This window comes from Puma concolor, chromosome D3 (genome assembly GCF_028749965.1).
Source record: "Puma concolor isolate L17-30 chromosome D3, mPumCon1.1.hap2, whole genome shotgun sequence".
Classification (NCBI taxonomy): Eukaryota; Metazoa; Chordata; class Mammalia; order Carnivora; family Felidae; genus Puma; species Puma concolor.
The window spans coordinates 62999286-63024632 of NC_141678.1; the positions used below are offsets into that span (position 1 = coordinate 62999286).

Consider the following 25347-nt stretch of genomic DNA (forward strand, 5'->3'; position numbering starts at 1 on the left):
TGATCACTGGAGTAGAACAAACAATATTTCTTAATGTTTGGGAAGCACTTTTCAGTAGAGCAGATATATATATTGGCTTTCAAGTGACCAGAGGAATTATTCACACAGCCACATTTGTGTCTTTGTAATAATTTAAAATGGGTTTTGTAGAAAACAAATACTCTTGTACTCCTGTCCCTTAATTTACTTACACAAAGAAGTTCTTTCCGTGTCAGTTTCTCTGAAACTGATTTAGGTTATTTGGCATTGGGCCCTGAAGCTGAAAAGATTTGGTGTAGAGAAAACAGTGGTCAAAAATTGATGGAAATTAGTTCTTACAAACTTACATTTCTTATTTACTTTTTAATTAAATTTGGTCTTTCCACCTATTTTTTTCTAAATGACCTGTCTTAAGTATTTTGGATGAAAACCTTCTACTCTGGATGTGATGTTGCACCTACGAAGTTCACAGTAATCACTTTATCTAGCAAAACCAGTGAAATTCAGGAACATTTTAAAAATTTGTGGTCCATACTATGTAGAACTATTTCTACATAGTATGGAAAGTGGCTTATTATTATGAAATCCAAAATGTGAATATTGTAACTTTTCAAAACCAATAAATGGTAAATGGCTTCTTATAAAAATGTTAATTGAAAATAACTTTCTTAATGCCTTTCTGTTATCTTTGGGGGAAAAAAAGCATAGGAACTGTCACACAGTGGAGGTAATAGTGATGCACTGAATGTTCATATGAGGCTTTCCTGAAGTAGCTGTTGGGACCGTAACATCAGGACAATAATCATATTTGTGCTGTCAAGAAGTCGATGAGGAGCAGAAATGAATTCACTTCAGCAAGCAAAGTTACCACTTTGGCCTAGTAATATTTAGACTCTAGGCTTCGAGATACCATTTCTCTGTCTTTATATAAATTAAAACTGTTTTTAGGGAAAGGATATTTATACAGAATCAAAATGGGGAAACATAAGCATGTAAATTGATTAAAGGTTATCCTCCTAATAAACATTTAGGTAATTACTATAATAGATATGTAGAGTATAGCAAGATCAGTGTGCTATGATATGAAGGAAATTTCACAGAGCAAAAGATTGGTCTTAAAGTTTGAATAAGCTTCGATGATATTTTTTATGTGATGATCATTTTTCATGGAGAAGAAAAGCATGAGTAAGGCAGCATGTTAAGTTCAGAGACAGAAAAATTTGTGTGAATGGTTATGAAATAAATAAGTTGGAGTCAGTTTGAGCCTTGGATTCTAGCTTGGGAGTTGGATTTCACTGGTGATAGGAAACCACTAAAGCAACAGAGTATGTCTTAAGAAGTGATGTTTTAAGGAAGTTGAATCAGGGTGGGTTGGAGCAGATCTGAGAATGAAAGAAGAGACCTAATTAGGAGACTCATGTATGATTTTGAGAGTGATCTTGGAGGGCAGGGGAAGGAGAGGAGAATGTGTAAGATGACTTGGTGACAACTCCCAGGAGTTAGGCTCGAGTGCCTGAAATAATGAAATAGGGCAAATGGAAGGAGCAGGGTGAGCAGATATTTTCAATTTTGAAATTAGAAGCACAACTGTGATACTGTGATCTAATAAGAATATATACTTGGTTTTTGTTTCTGGCACAGTTTCTAAAGCCCTGGGGATTTCCTGAGTGGTAGGGATGGGGGTGGTGTCTTTTTGTTATTCATAATAAGCCCCTTTCAGCCATACCTGAGTTTATGCTAATGAGGTGATTCTTGCAAGATGGAGCTGGTTGCTAGAGGAACCAACCAGATGAATATGATTAGAGGGTTGGAATTTTCAACCCCACCCCATGACTTCTGGGAGAGGGACTAGGCATTGCATTAATCAACACTGGCCAGAATAAATCAAATCTATGTAATGGAACCTTCATGAAAACCTATGACGACAAGGTCTGTAGAGCTTCTGGGTTGGTGAATGCATTCATGTGACAGGAGAGGGGCATTTCCAAACCTCTATAGGGACAGAACCACCTCTGCTTGGGACCCTTCCAGACCTGTCCAATGTACCTTTTCATCTGGTTATTCATTTTGTATCCTTTGTAATAAACCAGTAGTAATAAGTAAAGTATTTCTGAGTTTTGTGAGCTATTATAGCAAATTACTGAGCCTGAGGAAGGTGTCATTGGTAACTTCTGATTTGTAGCCAAGTCACACACAAGTGTGGGCAACCTGGGGATCCAAAATTTGTAATTGGCTCTAAAACAGGAAGCAGTTTTGTGAGACTGACCCTTTAACCTGTGGAATCTTCAGTAACTCCAGGTAGTTTCAGAATTGAACTAGATTTTGGGACATCTAGTTGGTGTTCTCAGAGAATTAAGCAATTGTTTCGTGTGGAAAACGACACATTTGTTGTCAGAAGTGTCCTGAGTAGAGGAATAGATTTCCCTTTAGCAACAAATTAGAAATTTCCCATAACTTAGTTGGTAGAAGTTAAAAATAGAGATATATATGATGAACATAGTTTTTTTCAGCTCTGAAGTGATTGTGAATGTGATTCTAAGAATAGGAGATAATAGTGAAGAGGTTCTAAGATCAGAAGGGAGGTTAATTAAATACTGCTATTTAGGGGCACTTGGGTGGCTCAGTCGGTTAAGTGTCTGGCTTAGGTCATGATTCATGGTTTGTGAGTTTGAGCCCCGCATCAGGCTTTGCGCTGACAGCTCAGAGCCTGGAGCCTGCTTCCGATTCTGTGTCTCCCTCTCTCTGTCTGCCCTCCCTCCCTTGCTTGCTCTTTATCTCTCTTTCAAAAATAAACATTAAAAAAAAAAATTGGAAATACTGCTATTTAAAACATGGCAATAAAAGTGGTAATGTTGTCATTTGACATTGCACCCAACATCAGAAGTAGAATAACAATAATATCAGATGATAAAATAATTAACATCAAATATATTTTATTTCCAAAGTACTGTTCTAAACATTTGCGTTCAGTAACTTATTTAATCATTACTGCAACTTTATAGGACAAGTCACTTAAAAGTTAAATAATGTGCTAGAGGTGACTCAGCCAAAAAGTCATGGAGCTGGGAATTAGGATTTGACCTCAAACACTCTGGCTCGAAAGCCTGTACTCTCCATTTATCAGTGGAAACTCTAAAGATAAAATTGCTTTTGAATCCTTAAATTTACATACATCAGTACAGCATCTTTAAAGGGCCAGGAATTAAGTATTACTATTGCTTCAGATTCTTACATTTTCTATCTTTCTCATTTCCCTTCTCCTTGTTTTCCTTCTTCATTCTACTACCTCTTTGCTTACATTTGTAACATTCAGCATTAGAAAGTTGTATAATTCTTTGTACAGTGTCTTAAGTTCCTTGGAAGCAGCATGCTATAAATCTTACTAGTAAATCTGTAAATCTGAGAATCTGGGGGTTAGATTGTTTCAGTTACTGAGCTGAGTACATCAGCATGCTGCAAGATTTGCTTGTAAGTACATATCTGCACATTTCTATTAAGACTGCTGATGTGCTGTGAAATGGAAAAGGTTTTGCTGTAGTTACTTAAGAAGTATTGCTTTGTTTCAACATTCAACATAGAAATGCATTCTAGAAGTGAAAAATAAAATGCATGGAATAAGTTAGAAGGGTGGTCTGTGTTCTTACATGGAGAGGGAGCACTGTGCTAAATGGCATGCTGTCGGTACTGAAGAAATGGATAGCTACCCTTTCGGAACAGACTCCAGTTGTAGAGATAAGAATGCCCACAAAAGTGTTTGGCAGTTAAGAAGAGCATCATTTGAATGAAAGGGGTAAAATTGAGGTAAGTACTAAAGGAAGAGCTCAAAGTTGCTGAGAACTTACTGGAAAAGTTGAGTCTGACAAGCTGGCCTTGAAGATGACATTACTGTTTGGGTGAAGAGCATGGGGAAAGCTTGTAGACAGGAATTAGAGAGTGATGTATTAATTAGGTTAAGTTGGTTGAAGCATAGAGAATGGGAGTTAGCTTAATGAGAAAGGATTGTGGTGAGAAGTATCATTGAAGTGTTTTGAGAAAGAAGCCAAGGTTTTGTTGTTATGTTTGTTTTTTGTTTTGTTTTGTAAATTAGAGTGATCCTATTATCTAATGGGAAACCACACTATAACAATATGGTAGTCATCATTAACTGTTGGAAAAGTTGTCCATGTATGGGGGGGGGAGTTAAATTTACTCTCATTCTCCACAATGAAACGGACATTGGGAGGAAGTTACATGAAAACACTTCTGTCTTTTGGTTCATTATAGTTAAAAAACAACAAAAATGGCTTCAAAGTAGGTACTTTAGAAATTAGCCACTGGAATTACTTAAATATTAAGTCTCTTTTTGTCAGGGATATTAGAAGATACATTTCTGTTGACAATTGGTGGTTCATGCTAACATTACTTCCAACTTGAGCTTCTGAGAATTCCTGTGAAATGATTAGAAGAGAAACTGGTATTAAGGCTCTTAGCTAGAAGGCTATGCTAAACTCTAAATGTGTGGTGTAGTGAGAATCAAGCTGAGGGGAAAAATGCAGGAAATATTGCTTGGGAAATAATGGACAGGAATTGGTAATGGATTTAGGAGATCAGTGTTGATGGAATAATGGCTCTACGGGGCATGGATTTAGCCAGTTAGGAGATGGCAGTGCCTTAATGGTAGGGATGAACCATCTGGTGAAAGATGCATGGGCTCAGAGTTAGTGGATCCCAGTTTTGGGTGTAGCTTCTTCACCATTTTGAGGTGACAGGCAAGCCACTGACTTCATTGAGATTATATACAGTTTGAGCACTGGACTAGATAATCTCCATTGGGCCTTTTTGCTTAATTTACTTAAATCAAGAATAAGTTAGGTCATGGGCATTAGGGTTCATTTTATGTCATACTAACCAATAACTGTGTTTTGTTGTCCAAAAGGGCATTTTCTTCAGAACTGTATTAGATTACTAATGAAAAGATTTTAGTTGGGCAGAACAGGAATTTTAAATTAAAAAAAAAAAAAATTTTTTTTTACGTTTATTTTTGAGAGACAGAGAGAAATAGAGCATGAGCAGGAGAGGGGCAGAGAGGGAGAGAGAGGGACACACAGAACCAAAGCAGGCTTCAGGCTCCGAGCTGTCAGCACAGAGCCCGACACGGGGCTCGAACTCACAGACTGCAAATTCATGACCTGAGCCAAAGTCGGACGCTTAACCGACTGAGCCACCCAGGTGCCCCAGGAATTTTAAATTTTAAAGTTATCTTTGTTCAAGAGATGAATTCATAGACAAAGAGAAAGAAGAAAATGGGATCAGCCAGGAAACTGTTCCCAGTGGGGAGATGTGACAATAGAGATAGTTTTTTATGGAGAACAAATATACAACCTTGGTAAAAGAGCACTTATTATGTATGCAACCATGAATGATATGCTCGAAGGTCATTTATTTACCTGGACAATCTTGTAAAAACTTTAGATAGTTATGCTGCTTGTCTAAAGAAGTGAGGTTCCAGAAAGATACTACAAACAGGTAGCTGAATCATAGAATATTTGTTGCTGCTTCTGTGTTTTTCTCTATGCTTGTTTGTGTGGAGTTTTTGTTTGTTTTTTAAAATAGTTACTTCTCTGTGTAAGAGATGTACATATTTAATTTAGTTTGAGCCCTCATGTGTGAGTATCTAGGAAACCCAGTGATCCTGGGGAGGTTTGAGAGTGAGGTTCGTGGTAGGGATTGTACCTTTGCTTGACTTTGAACTCTTTTTATTTATTGGCTGCAATATTTCATGTCCCATGTTGATGTTGTAAAATGAAGGTTGTTTGTAAAACATCTCATGAGAATATGTACGCCTCTTTATTTCCATGTCTTGAGGCCTGCACTATTTTGTTATTAAAAAAAAAAATTTTTTTAATGTTTATTTACTTTTGAGAGAGAGAGAGAGGGCGGGGGGGGGGGGGGGGGGCGGGGCAGAGAGAGGGAGACACAGAATCTGAAACAGGCTCCAAGCTCCGTGCTGTCAGCAGAGTCCTAATCCGGATCTTGAACTCAGGAACCGTGAGATAATGACCTGAGCCGAATTTGAATACTTCACTGAAGGAGGCACCCAAGGCCTGCGCTATTTTAAAATAAAAAAGGAAAATGAGGAAAAGTCAAAGAAAACTTAAAAATTTGTAGTGCTCTGTATAGTGGTTTAACTTGAAAAATGTAGGGTCGCCTGGTACAAGGTACAAGGTACAAGGTACAAGCCAGTACCTTCATGTGGGTTCAGACTGGGTGGCTCAGTCCGTTAAGTGTCTGACTTTGGCTCAGGTCATGATCTCATCACAGCTTGTGGGTTCGAGCCCCGTGTCTGGCTGTGTGCTGACAACTCAGAGCCTGGAGCCTGCTTCGGATTCTGTGTCTCCCTCTCTCTCTGCCCCTCCCCTACTCACGCTCTGTCTCTCTCTCTCTGTTAAAAATAAATAAAACCTTAAAAAAACAAAGAAAAAACTAAGCTGAAAAATGTAAAGTTACAGGGAACATGCTTTTTTTTTTTTTTCTTTCTGTCCTGCAGTATTTTTCTAGGAACATATGTGTAACTATGTTTAGTGGTTACACATGGAGTCTGTCATCAATTCTGTGACTTTGTCATCAGGACCAAGTGGGAAACTCTGCCTACTCACTCTTGACCTTTCCTTTTCCCAGGTAAATAGGCTGTTGTTTCTAATGTTAAAATCTTTTCTGATTTTAGGCTTTAACAAAATTCTTGAAATGTGTTAATTGGGATTTACCTCAGGAGGCTAAACAGGCATTGGAACTTCTAGGAAAATGGAAGCCAATGGATGTAGAGGACTCCTTGGAGCTTTTATCCTCCCATTACACCAATCCAACTGTGAGGCGTTATGCTGTTGCCCGGTTGCGACAGGCAGATGATGAGGTACATTGTTACTCATTACTCTTCTTTGGGTACATTTTAAACTAGAGCCTGATTATAGACTCATTTACTCCTCCCCACTCAGTCCTGTGTGTGTGTGTGTGTGTGTGTGTGTGTGTGTGTGTACGGTAGAGAGAGGGAGAGAGAGAGAGATAGGTAGACCAGACCAGAGAGAGAAAAAGAGAGATTTTTAGAAGGGAAGAGGATATACTAGGTGTGTTTTCAGAAGTAAAATTAAAATATTCCTCCAAGGACTCTTCTGTGAAATGAAAATTTACTTCCTGATCTGTTACATGATAGGACAATCTCTCCCAGGACATTTACCTGGCAGCAGAGCTTGTATTGCTCTGTCTGGAAAAAGGAATTCTAATGAAAAATGGTTTAATGCGGCACCAGCTAGGGAATAATTCAGATCCCCTCTATCAGTCAGTATACAACAAGCCACATTTAATTGCAGCCTTGAGAAGCCCTTGGGGCCTTTAAAGCATAGAGATGCATGGTCATCTTATTCTCCTTCAAACTTCTCCTTTAAACTTTCAGCTGCTGACAATTACGTGTATATGTAGATTTTCTGAAGGTGGTTTTGAATCCTCTGGAAAGCCAAGCCTGCAAACTTTATGCTGGCTATTTATATACATATAAAACCACCAGGGAAGGAGGAACACTCTGTGGACACAAAGCATTGCTGGATTTTGAATTGGAGTTATTCCTAATAAGATAGAGTAATCCAGCAAGTTTTTTAACGTACTAATTTTTATATGGTGAATGAATGCCTTTTCCAAACATAACCTAATAATTTATGCTAGCCTGCAGGGCTTATGGGATACAGGATAACTTTTCTCAAGTCTCGATGTATATAGCAATGTTGACTCCATAGAATAACTAATACTGAAGATCTTTTTTTAAAAAAAGTCATTTTGAATTTGTAGTGGCAAAACATAGCACTAAGGTCGATGTATGTCTTTAATTATAGTAAAATATGAGCACTAAAGTAAATAGTCTAGTGAATGCTCACATATCATTTACCCATCTTCAGTTGCCAGCTCACAGCTAGTCTTGTTTCATCTGTAACACCACTTATTTTCTCTTCCCCTTTTCCTACCCTTCACCGGATTATTTGGAGGCAAATCTCAGCTGTTGTATAATTTTATTGGAACAGTGTTTTTTACTCCTCCTGTCAAAAAGCAATCCTAAGCATTGTGATTCAGCATATTATCTTCTTCCTCACTGTCTTTACTGTATCACAAGTAAAATTTATTACATATTTATTTGAAATGTAGAAATGTTGAAATATTTATTGTGAAATTAATTGGAAATTTAACTTAAATCATTAATTCTCAATGTTTGATATGAGTCATAGCGTTTAGCTAAAGGCCTCTGGGCTACAGTCAAGACAGTACCTTCGTGTGGGTTCAGAATTTAAATAGAAAAATTATCAGTCCTAATTTTTGATTGTCTTATTTCAATTCCCTCACAAGCTTCTAGCTTAGTATTTAATTGTCTCTGGAGATAGCTGTATTCATGCAGGTACTGAACTATTTCCAGACCATTTTAGAATTTTTGTTATTAGGTAGAGGATAATGATAGAAACATTGTGTACACTTTAAATTGCAAAATATGGTAGTTTTTTTTAGGTTTTAGAGATCTTAATCTTTGAATACCTTTCTGAATTTAATTTGCTAATATTCTATTTAGGAATTTTTTATTTTTATTTTTATAAATTTTTTTTTCTTTAATGTTTATGTTTGAGAGAGAGAGACTGAGAAGGTGAGTAGGGAGGGGCAGAGAGAGGGAGACACGGAATCCAAAGCAGGCTCCAGGCTCTGAGCTGTCAGCACAGAGCCCAGTGTGGGGCTCGAACTCATAAACCATGAGATGATGACCTGAACTGAAGTCGGATGCTTAACAACTGAGCCACCCAGGTGTCCCTTTAGGAATTTTTTAAAAACTGTATTTCTTATTGTTGTGTGGTTCAAAAGGAGAGGTTCCCCATTAGAGTTTGAGGAGGAAGTGGCATTTGAGATACTCATTAAAGGAAGAGTAAATGTTCACAGTTGGACATGAGTTTACATTTTAAGTGGAGAGACCAAAATCAGCAAAGGCAAGGAGAGTGAAAAGTAATAAGAAAATAGCAAGTATTTCACTTTAACTGGAATGTGGGATGTATGTAGCTAGCTGTTCAGGATGTAAGATCAGAACCTGTGTCCTTCTAACTGTAAATGCCTATATGAAGAATTACTCTTAAATCAATAAGAAATGGGAAGTCACTTAGTGATTTTTGATACAGAATTTTGCCTGTGTACCCTGAAGCATTAGAATTAACTTGTTATTGAGAGAAATGGTGATCACTATCTAGATAATATTCCATAGCTCTTGGGAAATTTTACTGAATTGCCTCAGATGGAAACCTGATCTTTTCTTTTGTTTTACTCCAATGCTATGTCCTTCATGCTTAGAGGAATTTTATGTTTTTCAAGATGTGACTATATAACGAGCAAATAGACTTTGTACAAATGAAGGAAAGTATAGTTTGAATATAGAATACCAAACCAACAAATCAGATAGTGATGAGTGACAAAAAGAGGAACGTTTTCTTCTGAATTCCTCCTTTGTGGGGAATTTAATAATGATATAGCCCTTTTGATTTCATGTGGAAAGTCTTCTATAATTGGGAAAACATAACAGGTGATATACTGAGCAGCATTTTCGAAGCATGCTTAGCAGTGAAACACAATTACTTAATTCTCCTGAGAAGGATATTTGTCATTAAATATATTAATCAATTTTTTGTTATGAAATTCACCTTTTTTCCCTTTGAAAAAGCATACCTATTGCTATTAGATGTCATAAGTCTCAAAATAATAGTAGAAAATCAGATGTTTATTACTCCAGTTAAAAAATGGTTTTGGGGCACCTGGGTGGCCCAGTCCTTTAAGCCCTTGATTTTCGCATAGGCTGTGATCTTATGCTTTGTGTGATCGAGCCTTGCATGGGGCTCTGTGCTGACAGTCTGCTTGGGATTCTTTTTCTCTCCCTCTTGCTCTGCCCCTGTCCTGCTCGAACTCTGTCTCTCTGTCTCTCTCTCTCTCTCAAAATAAATAAATAAACATTAAAAAAAAATGATTTTTAGAGAACAAAACACTGTAGAGGTGCTCTGACACAGTCATTTGATTTCTGTGGCCACTGACATTGATATATTTGAATATGAATGAATAGGCCAGTTAAACTTTAATTTTTTTGTGGCAAAATCATAGTTAGTCGTGAAATCCTGTGTATTCTTCCCCTGTCGCTATTTAGATAATGATAAAAATATTGACTATGTCAATGTAAGAAAAAAGGTACGAAAAAGAATACAGTAGAGTATAAAGTAAACGAAAATAGGTTGTTGGGAGTGGACTTTGTCCTCATGGAGTTTGCAGTAAACTGGAGAAGATGAAGAGTAAATAAGCAAATAACTACAAATTCTATAGCTGTTACAAGTAAGGAAGGAAAGTGTGGATCCTGACTGAAGTTCTGACAGGGGATTTCACTTGGCTTATAGGCCTAAAGAGGAGACTGAGATTGAGGTGGTATTCATCAAGTCTCAACAATTATCTGATTATGAGTTTTGAGGGGCTAACTAGGTGAGTAGCAAGTAGAACTCGAAGATAATGAAACTTTAAAAAAGTGTTTGAGTTGTGTGGATTTCTTCAGTTTATAATTGGTTTTAAAAGTGACACTTTGGGAGTTTTCTTAATAGTCATTGAGAAGGGCTAAGAACTACATTTATGGAGAGTAAGATAGGCTTCATATCCATGCTAAACATTAAACTGGAAGAGTCTTTTTACATTAAAGGAAAACTCAGAAAAGTAAAAACGATTTTGTTGACACTTTTGAGTCCTAATTATCGTGTTGATTGTCAATATCAGTATGGGAAATTTAACCTTGGGCATTTGTTTTTTTAAGCCATTATTGCTAGTTGGCAGGAAAGTAAGCTTTTCCTGTAACCAAGAGTGTTAAAATTAAAATGTCTGTTTTATAGGATTTTTCCATTTAGGTAGCAACCCAGATTCTCTAAAACCTGAGCTCTCAAGGAAAAAAAAGAAGAAAGGACTCAGGATTAAAAAAAAAAATCCTAACCAGAAAAGTTTATGAAACAGGAATTCTTTGAGAACTTGAAAATTTGGAGTTTCTTATGAAATCTTAGACATAAAATGCCGTTTTCTGATCCATTGCTGAAAACAGGATCCTTTCTAAATTTTTTAGTTTTACATAAACCATCTTAATCCTTGTTTTTGTTTTCTGCCTTGCTTTTTGGATACCACTTTAAATGTATTTGTTGGCCATTTACTCTGTGCCAGGCACTGTTTTGTGACTTTCTTCTATTAACTGATTTAATCCTCACAACTTATCTCTAAGGTATAGATTTGTCCATTTTACAGATGAGGACCCCGTGAGGCAGCAAGAGGTTAAATAACCCAGTAACTTGCCAAAAGTAGCACAGCTGATAAGTGGTAGATGAAACTAAACTGTTAGCTTGATATTTAAGAATAAATGATGTCTGGGGCGCCTGGGTGGCGCAGTCGGTTAAGTGTCCGACTTCAACCAGGTCATGATCTCGCGGTCCCTGAGTTCAAGCCCCGCGTCAGGCTCTGGGCTGATGGCTCAGAGCCTGGAGCCTGTTTCCGATTCTGTGTCTCCCTCTCTCTCTGCCCCTCCCCCATTCATGCTCTGTCTCTCTCTGTCCCAAAAATAAATAAACGTTGAAAAAAATTTAAAAAAAAAAAAAAAAAAAAAAAAAAAAAAAAAAAAAGAATAAATGATGTCTATAATCAGTTGCATTTGTTTTTCTAATATTAGCCTATTTTTGTTTGTTTGTTTTCCAGGATTTGTTGATGTACCTATTACAGCTGGTCCAGGCTCTCAAATATGAAAATTTTGATGACATAAAGAATGGATTAGAACCTACCAAGAAGGATAGTCAGGGTTCAGTGTCAGAGAGTGTGTCAAATTCTGGAATCAATTCTGCAGAAATAGATAGGTATGGATATGCAGGGAGGACTTATGTTCAAATCTAATAGTCTCCCCTCTTTTCAAATTTCTCCTTTCCTTTTTCCTTAGATGTACCAGGCCCTAGTTGGTACTGAGTTTAAAGTTGTACCGATAAATGTGACATATGCACTCACAGAACACACATTACTGTATTACAGAGCAGTGTTTTGCAAGCTGTGGAGTCAGAATACTTGAGTGAAAATCTTGACTCTGCCACTTACTAGCTGTGTAAACTTGTGTAAGGTGCATAATCTCTGCTTGGCCCCAGTTTCTCATCTTAAAAATGGGAATATAATAATAGTAACTGATTTTTGCAGGTTGTTGGAAGATTAAATGAGTTAATACACATAAAGCACTTAAGATAGTGCTTGGTAAGAGTTAGAAACTGCTCATGCAAAAATAAAACAAATGGTGGGGCATGGTAGTGGACTCAAATATTTTATTGTAAAGTTTATGTTTTACACCTTTATGCTTTGCACCTTTTTAGTAGTCATAATAAAAAAAAATGCCATAGTACTTGAATTAAAAGCTGTTAACAACAATGACAATTAAGAACTCCCACCTCTGTAGCAGACACTGTGAGGGGGCCCACATACATTAAGTCATTTTAATAACCCTCTGAAGTACATATTCATATCTCTAATTTAGAAATGAAGGACTGAACAAGAAGTTAATTGTCCAGAGTCTTATATCCTGCAAATGGTAGAGTTGACTCTAAAGCCCATGTTCTTTCTACTTTGCCATTTTGGTTTCCATAAAATCTTAAAGAATTTGAGACAAATTTTCTCACCTTTGGGTGAGAAACCTGAGGCTCATTGATGAAAATTATTTTGTGAAGGTCATGAGATTTGTTAATGACAGATGAGGTCTAGAATTCAGATTTCCTGAATTAGTCCAATGATTACAATTATCCCATGGGCTTAAGTTTGTGTTTTTGAATTTTTCACTATGATTATGATACTGCTGTTTTTATCTTCTGTGTTTCATTTGAAGAAGAACAGAAAAACGGGAAAGATCATTTTTTTTCTTCTATTGTCTGCTTTATATTTTTTGTTTTTAAAAGAACAGACCCTTGACTTTGTCTTCCACTGTACATTGGAGGTCTTCGGTCTCCAGTCATGCTTATTTACCTTCTTTCTTACTTCTGCCACCTAGAATATTTTCTTAGAAGTCTGTTAAGATTTTACAATGTAATGTAAGCTGTAATTGAGTATTTCCCGATTATGGTCTGCTGCTCACTAACTTCTATATTTTGTAAAAAGATAAAAAAAAAAAAAAGAGATGGGCTGCTCTTGTGGGCAGAAATGTTTGGGAAATGGTGGTTTAAATTAAAATGGGCTTTTCAAAAAACTACAGTACTTATCAAAAACCTTTAATATGCCAGCTTGCACAAAAATCTTCCGAGAGGACTGTGGCCCATATTTGTTGACTATAGGCTTTTTCCAGGCTATAATGTGACTCTAGTGTTGCACACAACATGCTTTAGGAAGTGATGCTTTAACCAGACAGAGCTGAGGTGAACTATGCTAAAAAATGTATATCTTCTCTTATAGGCAGAGTATTTTACCTATCAGTTATATCTCCTATTACTTTTTCAGCTCCCAAATTATAACCAGCCCTCTTCCTCCAGTGTCTTCCCCTCCTCCTGCATCCAAAACAAAAGACAGTTCAGATGGTGAAAATCTAGAGGTGAGTACAAAGCTTTTCAAGTTTCCTACAGGAGAAATCTTATAAGATTTCAAATGAACATTTTATGTTGGTCTTTAAAACATTGATTTTGATTAATAAACAAAATATTACAACCTTATTAAATAACTTGTTTTATGATGTATGTTTATGACTTTCTTCTCAGCAAAAAGTGCCAGATAGTCAATTCAAGGCATTTTATTGGTGCTTTGGGCATATAAATGGATTAATGAGAAATGTGAAAATAAACTGGGCGTAAATATTTTATTAAGGAAACTCAGAATATTTATTGTTAACATTTATGAATATTACTGTAATTGTCGGTATTTGTGATTACATTGTAGAAATGTATGACTTTGATACTGGGACTTTTATACTAAGTAGCTGTTTTTAACACATAGAGAAAAATTAAGTGAAGTTCTTCTAAATAAGTAGACTGATTTCTGAGGTAAAATAGGCCAAATAGGCTAGCACTACTCTGAAAGGTACTTTTGGAAGTACATTTGCAGAAGCTGATGAAGTATGTTGTTGAATTTCTCCCCAAGACTTCTAATTTGAGAAGAACTTTTCACATCTCTGATGTTGAAAACAAATAGTACACGCTTTGATACTAGAAAGTTCAGCTAATTTTTTTTTAATGTATATGCATATTGCTTTTAGTCAGATTTTAGGAGTTAATGAGTGCATTATTTCTGTTTTTATTACCGTTAACCAGAGTTTGATATCTGCCTACCTTTTGATATAATAGGAAATATTTAAAAAATTTTACATTATAGGATCATAGAATCCTTAGGGGAGCCCTTTAAGTAAAGAACCATTTAGCTCCAGTTTAATTGTTTTGCCTTTTCAAAGCTAAGGTACTGATAGATTGATTCAATAATTCATCCTTTCACACACTTTTTTAAAAAAAGTTTATTTATTATTTTAAAAATTTTTATTTTTTATATTAAAAATTTTTTTAGATTTTAAATGTAAATTAAACATTTTAATTTAATTTAATTTTTTATATTAAATTTTTTTTAAATTTTATTTACTTTTGAGAGAGAGAGAGAGAGTGTGAGCAGGGGAGGGACAGAGAGAGAGACACACACAGAATCTGAAGCAGGCTGCAGGCTTTGAGCTGTCAGCACAGAGCCTGACGTGGGGCTCAAACTCATGAACCATGAGATCATGACCTGAGCCGAAAGAAGTTGGATGCTTAACCAACTGAGCCACCCAAGCATCCTTTAAGTTTATTTATTTTGAGAGAGAGAGACAGGGAGAGAAAGAATCCCAAGCAGGGTCTGCACTGTCAATGTGGATCCTGATGCGGGTTTCGAACTCATGAGCCCTGAGATCATTACCTGAGCTGAAACCAAAAGTCAGATGCTTAATCGACAGACACCTAGGCACCCCTCACACATATTTTTTAAGCTCTTATTATGTACCAGAAACTATCCAAGGTGTGGGGGATGGTGCAAGAGAGAACAAAAGAGTCAAAATCTTTGTCTTCATGGAGCTTATATTCTGGTGTTGAGGCTGATGATAGTGATACTTATATATAGTAGAAAAGATAATAATATCTACTTTTTAAGGAAAAAATAAATCAGAGAGGGATGATTGGGGGGTGTTGGGGTGGGGTTAGACAGTTGTGATTTTGAAAAGCGGTCAGGGAAGGCCTCCCTGAAAAAGTAACATCTTTTGTAAAGGTGATAGAAGTGAGGGAACAACCATGTGGATGGTCTGGGGAAAGGAGCATGTGAGGCAGAGGGAACAGCCAGTATAGAGGCCAGAGCTTAAGTGTGTGAGGAAGAGCAGAGGATGCCTAGCTCCAGAGAGTGAGCAGAAGGGAGCATGGGAGAAGAATGAGTCCAAGAAACAGCGGGAGATTAGCCATGCAGGACCTTGCAGGCCATGTTACCAAATGACTTTTACTGAGAAGCTATTAAAATAATCCACATAAGACTTGTTGGTGACTTAAACTAGGATAGTTTACATTGAAGAGTGTGTGAGGTGATTGGATTCTGAATGTTATATTCAGAATACAGTTGTACACACTGTCACTCGAACTTTAGGCTAAAAATAAAAATAGTTTTTACATATTTCTGATTCCTTCTCTTGTGAAAGAAGGTATATTCCCCAATTTTTGGATACACCATTGTACATGTCTGTTTGACCTGTTATTACTTAGTGATTAAGCCATTCTGCCTTTTCTCAGCTGAATAGTTTCTTAAAGGGTTTATGTAATTCAAGCTTTCCCAGAAAGCACTGGGACTTATTTTGAGTACTTTTTCCCTCCCCTTTCCTGTATTGCTCCCAGCAGAGTAATAATGCTGCACATGCAGTCATCCCCTTTAAGGTACTTCTAAATGATTAAGTGTTTAGAGATGTCTAGGTATTATTATCTGACCAAGCTGAAATTCCCTCTCTTATCACTGCAGATACTAACATTCTTGTCTTCTCTTTGGCACTTGAGGAGTGTCTTGCCTTTTCCCATCATTCCTTTCCCTGTTCTTAGAGTTTTAGGAAACCACTATGCATGTCTGGCCAAATGTTAGAAACAAAATAGAAACTCAGCTAATCTAATTGCACAAATATGGTCATTTTCCATAAATTCCCTGGATTCTTGAAAAGAAGATATATTCCCCAATTGTTGGGTACACTATTGTACATTTATCACTAGAACAAGCTTGAAGTTTTTCTGTGTTTGATATCTTAAGAATTAGGGTAGGGGCGCCTGCGTGGCGCAGTCGGTTAAGTGTCCGACTTCAGCCAGGTCACGATCTCGCGGTCTGTGAGTTCGAGCCCCGCGTCAGGCTCTGGGCCGATGGCTCGGAGCCTGGAGCCTGTTTCCGATTCTGTGTCTCCCTCTCTCTCTGCCCCTCCCCGTTCATGCTCTGTCTCTCTCTGTCCCAAAAATAAATAAAAAACGTTGAAAAAAATTAAAAAAAAAAAAAAAAAAAGAATTAGGGTAAAAATACCTCTGTATCATGGTAGAATTGTCAATTTCTCCTTTTTGCCCCCTGTTGATGTTTGCTTTAAATATTTTGAAACTGTTTTATTAGGTGCATTCGAGTAAATTGATTCTTTTATCACTGTTTATTAATGACCTCCTTTATATTTAATCATATTATTTGCCTTAAAGTCTGTTTTGTTTGATAGTAATGGAACTTCGTCTTGATCAGTGTTCACTGGTACACTTTTCAGTCCTTTCATTTGAGTTTTTCTCTGGAAAGCATATAGCTAGAGTTCGTTTTTCAATCCTGTTTAACACTATTGTCTTTTAACTGGAGGTTTTACCCCATTTTTATTGTGTTTAGAGCTCTATTTGGATTTATTTCCTCATCTTATGTGTTGGTACTTTTCTCTCCTTAAATATTTTTTCCTTGCCTCTATTTGGCTGGATCCCCTTCCTATCCTTTGTCTCTACCCCTAACTTGGAGGTTATATTGTCTTTATCAATTCTTTAACTGTGGTAGATATTTTAACATCCATCTTTTAAATTTGGCATAAGAAGTATTATCCTCCTCCAAAACAGTGTACCTCTTTACTTGTATGTCACTTTTACCCAGTGACTCAGTCCTATCTTATTTAATTCCCTAATTAGATAATATTATTGTTGTAAACAGTAGTAATAAGTATTTAGAGGTATTTATCTGTGTTCTTATTTACTGTTTCTTTTTATATCTTTGACCTTTAATAGGAGATCATTTTTTTCCCTAAAGCACATTTTTTTCTAGTTGTTTTAAAATTTTAAAAATTGCTCACCTAAATTGAGTTTAAAAATTGATAGTACATATATATGTACTAGCAAAAAGTACATTTGTTTCACAAATATTTTTATATTTAATTCTTCCCTGTTTATATAAGCTCTGTAAATCATTTTTTAATGAAAACAGCACACTGTCAAGTGAAATATGTGTACTCTATTCAAGTATATTTACAAAACTATATAAGACCATAATGTCCTTCTCAGAAAGCCAGAGATAAACTTTAGGCTTAGATTCTACCTGTTACATACATGGATTCAGTATTATGGCTTTCTGGTTGAGGCATTTCCTTACTGTACATTTAAATGTTGCCCATTTAAAATCTAGTGCTGAGGTTTTGGCTCTAAAATTAGATAAAATTCTTGCCACTTCTGACAGCATCTGGCATATCTGCTTTGTGATAACAACCTTTTATTACTAGAGCTTACTTTCTGAAATACCCCTACCACATAGACACTTCTAGTCTGTTGATCTCTACCCCTTTTTTTTGTTCATCAGCCCCCTTCAATATTTGCTTTCCTCCGAATATAGCTTTTATCCCTTGGCTCAGCATTTTAGTCATTTTTTTTATTAGTACCTTCAGTTCCCCTAGTGAAATCTCAGCTCTTGATAAGGCTATTTACCCAATTGCTTTATACCTGAATATTGCTGAAGAAAAGCACATAGCCTAGCATGTTGGCATTACTCTAAATTCATGATCATAGACATCAGGTGGGCACTCAATGCTGTCTGCCATCTTAAATTTCTCTCAGTGGGTTGGGTTGCTCTCCCTGCTCTGCAGTGACTCCTTCCTACTTTTTCTACTCTGTTCTTCATGCCCTGCCTCACACTTAATGGAAACAAATAGAAGTCACTAGGTAAGAATGGTCTCAATTTCCCATCACCAGGATTTACAGAATCCTTTTCCATCCTTTCCTTCTGTTTTCTTACACAGAAGAAATATAACTCCCTTCAAAGATACATTCTCTTCTTTTCCTGGTAGAAATATTCAAATATCTCAGTAGCTCTTATCTGAAAAATTCAAAAATGAAACAAAACAAAACAAAAAAAACTCTTGACACCATATCCTTTGAAACAGCACCTTTATGATCAAGCTTCTAAAAGGAGTTGTTTGTACAAACTGACTCTTCTTCCTTTCTTTCCATTCTTTAATCCACATCATTCTGGCCTTGGCTTCCCATCTTTATATCAAAACTTACTTTGCTAAAGTGGGAAATGACTTTAATTTTTGTGGTTATATATACTTCTCAGTTCCTCTTTGCAGTATTCAGCAAAGTAAATGGCTCCCTTCTTGAAGGACACTTCTCATGGTTTAGATGATACTGTACAGCCCATGTTTTCCTCCTCACTTCTCTGGCTGCGCCTTCTCAGTTCCCTTTGTCAGCACTTTCTCTGCTGCCTGACATTTTAATGTTCCTCAAGGTCTCAATTTATACTCTTGCCCCAGGCAGTACTGATAAACTCAAATTTATATGTCTTGCACATTTCTCTCATCTGAGTTTTAGATTCATATATCCAGAAACCTCCTTGATCTCCTTTATATATCCGACAGGCATTTCAAAGTTAATATTTCAACGTTTATTTATTTTTGGGACAGAGAGAGACAGAGCATGAACGGGGGAGGGGCAGAGAGAGAGGGAGACACAGAATCGGAAACAGGCTCCAGGCTCTGAGCCGTCAGCCCAGAGCCCAACGCGGGGCTCGAACTCACGGACCGCGAGATCGTGACCTGGCTGAAGCCGGACGCCTAACCGACTGCGCCACCCAGGTGCCCCTCAAAGTTAATATTTCAAAATACAACTCTTTCCCCACACTCCAACCTGTTCCTCGGTTGGAATTTCCATCTGTGAAGTAGCAGATCAGCCCATTTGTTAAACCTATACATTTGGAAGTTACTGTCCATTCTTTTCCTTCCTTCTTCCTTTCCGTCAGCAAGTCTTATTAATTATACTTCCCAAATGTTTTAAAAATCTGTTTTTTCCTCTCCATCTTCATTCTCAAGGTTCACTCTTGCAGACTACTGTAATAAGCATCCTAACTGATCTCAGGCCTATACTTCTCAGAGCAGCTGGAGTCATTTTCATAAAATAGAAATCAGATCATCTCATTCTTCTGCCTAAGACCTTTTGTTCGGTATCCATTGCTTTGCAGACAAAATCCATACTCAATAGTATGACCTTAAAGGTCTTGCACAATTGGGCTTTGCCTGCCTTTTCAGCCTCCTTTACTTTCATGTTCACCATATTTAGCTCTACCAGGCACGGTCAAGTTTAGGGCCCCTGTACATAGTGTCATTTTGGTCTTGCCTAATATCACATCCCCATCGCTGCCTTTTCTGACCTCCTGTGATCTGAATTATTCCTCTGACTTTCTTTGATGTCTGTCCTCCACGAAGTGTTAAACTCTAGTAGGACAAGTAACTCTGTGAACTGTGATGTCGTTAGCCTCTCATATTCTGCCTGATTGAGAATAAATATTGGATGAAGGGATGGTGGGATAGATGGATATGTGAAAATCTGATCTGTGACGAGATATGTAGATCAAAACGATAGACAAACATAGACTCTCTTCTTTCCTTCTTGTTATTAGCAGATGGTAATAAATATACATTTCTTTTAATTCTTTCAGCAAGATCTCTGTACCTTCTTGATATCAAGAGCCTGCAAAAACTCAACACTGGCTAATTATTTATACTGGTATGTGAAATAATTTTCTGTTTATTTTCTTATTACTGGTGAGGACTATTTTTTTCCCCATACTATAAACATAAAGGCAGTTTAAAATAAGGTATAAGAAGTCATCAAAAGCCTAAGTGTAGTACTTACATCTCTCTGGCTGTGCTTCTTTACAACTGTGCTCGTGGAAATGCTTGTTGGCACCACTGTTTGTCTTCCCTTTACTGATTTGCCACGATCTAAGATAAAACTGGGTAATGGTTTTGCAGTTTGATGTCTGTTTGCCTTTTATGCTATTTAAGTAAAGGATGATACATCACAGTCCTTGAGGAGTGTGTATTTTCACATTGTTTAACAAAACATTGGAATCATGCAAACACAGGAAGTTGGAATTTGAAGTTACCTCTCTCATAAATGAAGAAACTGAGGCAGAGAGAGGCATGATATAACTCAACTGGGTAGAACCTCAGTTAGAATTAGATCATTTACTTAGCACTTTGCCATTTATAGAATACTTTCAGTGACCTTTTCTCACTTGTTCCCATGAAGTTAAATAGGGCAAGTAGAAGTATCTGTATTTTACATGAGAAAGGTTCCCTTTTGAGTTGAAGGAAGAGAAACTAAGGCCATAGAAAGTTTGACTGATTTCCTGAGACACAAGTAATATGAGGCTTGGCTCCCTTTATCTGTCAGAGGATATTAAAGTGGAAAGGACAAGTAGGTTAAGCCCCAATGAGTAATATATTGGTTAAATGAAAGAAGGCACAATGTTTAAACACTAGACAAGAGAGACTTATCCAGTTTTATAGAGCAAAGGAAGGTCCAAGCCAGCTGGGCCAGCCTTACCTGAAGCCTTCTGTACATTCAGAAATGTTTAAACTTCTTGACATACTGGATAGTATTTAACTATGGAAATTATCTCTGATCTAAAATACTCCTTGACTGTGTTTGTTTAAACAGTAGAAATGAATAGATACCCATTTTGAAAACTCATTATTTTTGAAGTATAATGAGGCATTTTGCTTTCCATGAAGAAATGAAACAAAATACTGTCTTGTTTTAGACTGAGTTTGGAAAACTGTGCTGTAGATCAAATCAAGCCTTAACTTCATTCCCCCATTCTCCAAACATAATGTTATTTTGGACACTGCCCTTGTAGCCAAGAAATAGGCAACTAAATCAGAGGACTCTTATACAAAGATAGCTGTCCATTATGGACATAAACAGTAAATAATTGTTTAGTTTTAACCTTTATGGTTCCCTTTATGATGAAGAAAAACTGCTATCAATAATTGTGACTAAATTTGTCTCCCCCTCCCCCCACACCCCCCCACCCCCCCACCCCAATGCTTTGGAACCTGTACTTTTTTTTTCCCTATTGATCTTAGTAATGGAAAGAAAAATAGTTCCTACTTTTGTTTTAGCAGTGTAATATAATATTCATAAAACTACATTTCTTTCACAATAAATTTCAGTATGTCCTTAAAAAACACCCACAGAATGTTTTGTCTAGTTGTTAATCACCATTTTTATTTTGAAAAGTTTACTTGGAAATTCACATATTAACAAATACCTATTTCTTTGTAATGTAATCTGTTGCTTCCTAATGTTCTCCATATTCCAATCTAATTTCTTAAATGTGTGTCTATTCACTGGTGTTATGGAAAATTTCCTCATGAACATCTAAGTAAATATTTAAAAGGAAATAAAAAAAATGTGGCACTCAGCATGTTGCTGAGTTTTTGAGTAAGTACTTACAAGCTTCTCAGGTATTTTTTTTTTTTTTTTTTAACGTTTTTTATTTATTTTTGGGACAGAGAGAGACAGAGCATGAACGGGGGAGGGGCAGAGAGAGAGGGAGACACAGAATCAGAAACAGGCTCCAGGCTCTGAGCCGTCAGCCCAGAGCCCGACGCGGGGCTCGAACTCACGGACCGCGAGATCGTGACCTGGCTGAAGTCGGACGCTTAACCGACTGCGCCACCCAGGCGCCCCGGGTATTTTTAAATTAAGTTTTAATTTTTTAAGTCATTTACTTAAAAATACCTTTATAGGTATTTTTGTTTTCTCGCACTATCTATAAAGAGTTTTCTCTGGCTCAGAATTTATAGTCTAGAGTAGTCACTTTTGTAAGAACTATGTGTGCATATACTGATTAAATGGTGTTTTAAAATTCTGTATTCAGATTTAATTGGAGACCAGATTTCATTGTAGAATCTCAAGTTAGTTGTGATAGAAACTTTGATCTCTTATTTCAAGTAGGAAAATTTTCAAACCATTTTGAAAACAGCTAAACAATAGGAACCCTGTTAGAGGAACAATTTCCAACAAGGCAGTAGCTTCCATTCAGAAAGAGTGCTTTTTTTTCTCCATAGACGATAAACAAAGTGCAACTCCAACTCCCAGTCTTAGAAGCATTCCATCAAACTTAGATTTGATTTGTGTTTTCCTGCTATATCTCTGATTCATTGAAGCAATAGCATGTGCTGTGTCTGTTCCTTCTCAGAGGAGTAATTGTTTTTCCTGTAGTTACAGTCTGCATATTACATATTCAGAAATACTCACAGGGAGGAAAAAGCTATTGATGGGGGCTTCTGACGTTGGTAGACACTGCTTTTGTGATTGTTGGGTGAAAACATGGAAAATAATTTCAGTACTTGGTTTAAAATGATCATTCTCTTCCTTTGAACATGGACAAAATAGTATAAAAATATTAATCAAATGTAACATTTCAAGGCCTCTCACTCTAAGCGTACTCTTATTATATAACATAAAAATTTTAATTGATTGTGCTATTTTCTTCTGAACATTTTGAATTTCCTTTTTCATTTGTTGCCTTTCCAGTGATTTAAATGGGATTCCTGCTATAGCTGAATCCTTAGGGGCCTATAGTTGTACAGACAATCCTTTTAAAATGAATAGTGTCAACCTTTTAAGCCACAGAGGGGAGTTATAGTCTCCAATCTGTAAAGTGTTAGGCATCAGGATCTATAAATCGTTCCACTTTTTTATTTTTATAGCTATTCCAGTATGTCGAAATTGAAAGTAAACTTTGGATGCTTTGACATGTTTTTGTATGACTGTTAAGACCTTTCAAGGTAATAAAGGTTATTTACCTCACAAAATGAAATTGCCAGGAAGCAGGTAGCCCACTGATGTCATCTTACAATGGGTACCTGGACAGTTTTGTCTGCATTTCTACTTGAAGATGATAGGTTTCAAGGGAATACCTTAGAGTGCTTTGTAGAATCTACTTACTGCTGGGACCAGAAGATTCAGAAATGATTCAAATCTACGTCTTTTAGTCTTGATCTAAATTTGTCCTTCATATATAATTGTCATGATATAAATGACACTGTCATCTGTATTTTAGATGGACTTTTCTTTTTGTAGAAGAACTTTGGCTTGGAAGAGTTTTGACCTTTATCCTGAGCATCAATGTAGACCCTCAGTCAAAGGAAATAGCTGTGACCATTGTGTGTTTACTTGGTGGTCAGGGAGACCTGAACAAAGCAATGGCTATATGTTCTGGTTATCTGTATTGTTCATTTGGAAGTGAATTTCTGTGTAAACACACAGAAAAAGACAATATACTAAGGTGATGGAGATAGTCAAGGACTTTAAAGGATGGAAAGTTTTGGATAGGTTTTGTATAGGACTGTGTTGGCAGTTTTATAGTTTAGAATCACTGTCTATTTAACACTCCTAGGTAGTATCCTGAAATGACCAAACATTTTGGAATACTGTGAATAGGAAATAGGAGTTTATCTTAACTGTTCTAGCTTATTCATCTACAACAGAGCTGTCCAATGAAACTTTCTGCAGTGATGGAAATTATCTATAATGCTGCACATAAGGCTACTGAACACCTGAAATGTAGAATGTGTGATTGAAACACTACATTTTTAATTTTGTTTGATTTTAATTAATTTTATTAGTATAAATACTATTTAGTCATATGTATCCTGTGGCTCTAGAAGGCTTCCTTGATTCAAGATTAAAGAACGCCTTCTTGAATTTTTGGCTTAGAACTTCTGTTGGGAACATGATATGGTGGCTGTAAGGTCATGGTTCAGTTCTTCATTCCACTTTACAGAAAATTCTAGGTTGTGCAACTCTATGACTTCAGAACAGCTGCTATTATCATGGTAAACCATTGCACTGGTTGGCTAATAGAGGAGGTAGAGAGGCTTTTACTTTTATCAGTCCTTAAAATTTTTCTGTGTGTAGGACTATTAGGGGTGTATCCGGGGCTGCTGAAAAATTTTAAGATATGGCATATGGCATCAGTTTCTTTGTAATCTATGAAGGGAACTAAGAGTTAAACACATGAAACAGTGATGAGCTAGGTAACATCAGCACAAGTTGTCTGAGAGGCAAGGCCTATTCTAGGAAATCAGAGAAGAGTGAACTCGTCAGGGTCTGTGAAGACTTCCTAGAAGAGATCAAGTGTCTCCTGTACTTGAAGGGTGAGTAGAATATGGAAAGGTGGAGACTGGAAGGTCTTTCTGGAAATTCCTACAACATGAGCAAGAGCACCAAGTGAGTGCATACTAGGAGTGGTTAGGGGACTGACCTGACTGCAGTGTGTGTGCATACATTGAGGATAGTGGATGTTTGAACCAGATGCTTGGGGCCACAGAAACTGTTTTAAAATAGTCAAGGGGCACCTGGGTGGCTCAGTCGGTTAAGTGTCTGACTTGGGCTCAGGTTAGGATCTCATGGTTCATGAGTTCGAACCGCACATCGGGCTCTGTGCTGACAGCTCAGAGAATCTGAAGCCTGCTTCAGATTCTCTCCCTGCCCTTTCCCTGCTCATGCTCTGTCTCTCTCTTTTTGTCAAAAATAAATAAATATTGAAATTTAAAATGGTAGTCAAGAGGGAACCATTGATGTTTTTGTTAATACAGGTGGAACATTATGAAGATAGTTTAAAGAAGAAAAATTTAGGGGGCTTCTGCGTGGCTCAGTCAGTTGAGTACCCAACTCTTGATTTTGGCTCAGGTCATGATCTCATGGTTGTGAGATCAAGTACCCTGTCCGCTCCACACGGAGGATGGAGCCTGCTTAAGATTCTCTTTCAGGGTACCTGGTTGGCTCAGTAGGTTAAGCGTCCGACTTCGGCTCAGGTCATGATCTCACGTTTCATGGGTTCAAGCCCGCATTGGGCTCTGTACTGACAACTCAGAGCTTGGAGCCTGCTTCAGGTTCTGTGTCTTCTTTTCTCTCTGCCCTTTCCCTGCTCGTGCTCTGTCTCTCTTTCTCAAAAATAAATAAATATTAAAAAATTGATCCACTGAAATCAATTTAAAGCCTCACAGTCTAGCATTTGTTATTTAAA

General features: G+C 36.9%; 1 protein-coding gene across 1 annotated transcript in view; it reads left to right on the forward strand.

Annotated features, from left to right (window-relative positions):
* The window catches only part of PIK3C3 (phosphatidylinositol 3-kinase catalytic subunit type 3), a 152139-nt gene that overhangs the window by 60922 nt on the left and 65870 nt on the right, over positions 1–25347 (forward strand). Inside the window, exons 10-13 of the mRNA XM_025931079.2 lie at positions 6683–6868; positions 11731–11885; positions 13495–13585; positions 19960–20027. Of these exons, the coding sequence (XP_025786864.1) occupies positions 6683–6868; positions 11731–11885; positions 13495–13585; positions 19960–20027 (500 nt within the window). The remainder of the gene's footprint in view (positions 1–6682; positions 6869–11730; positions 11886–13494; positions 13586–19959; positions 20028–25347) is intronic.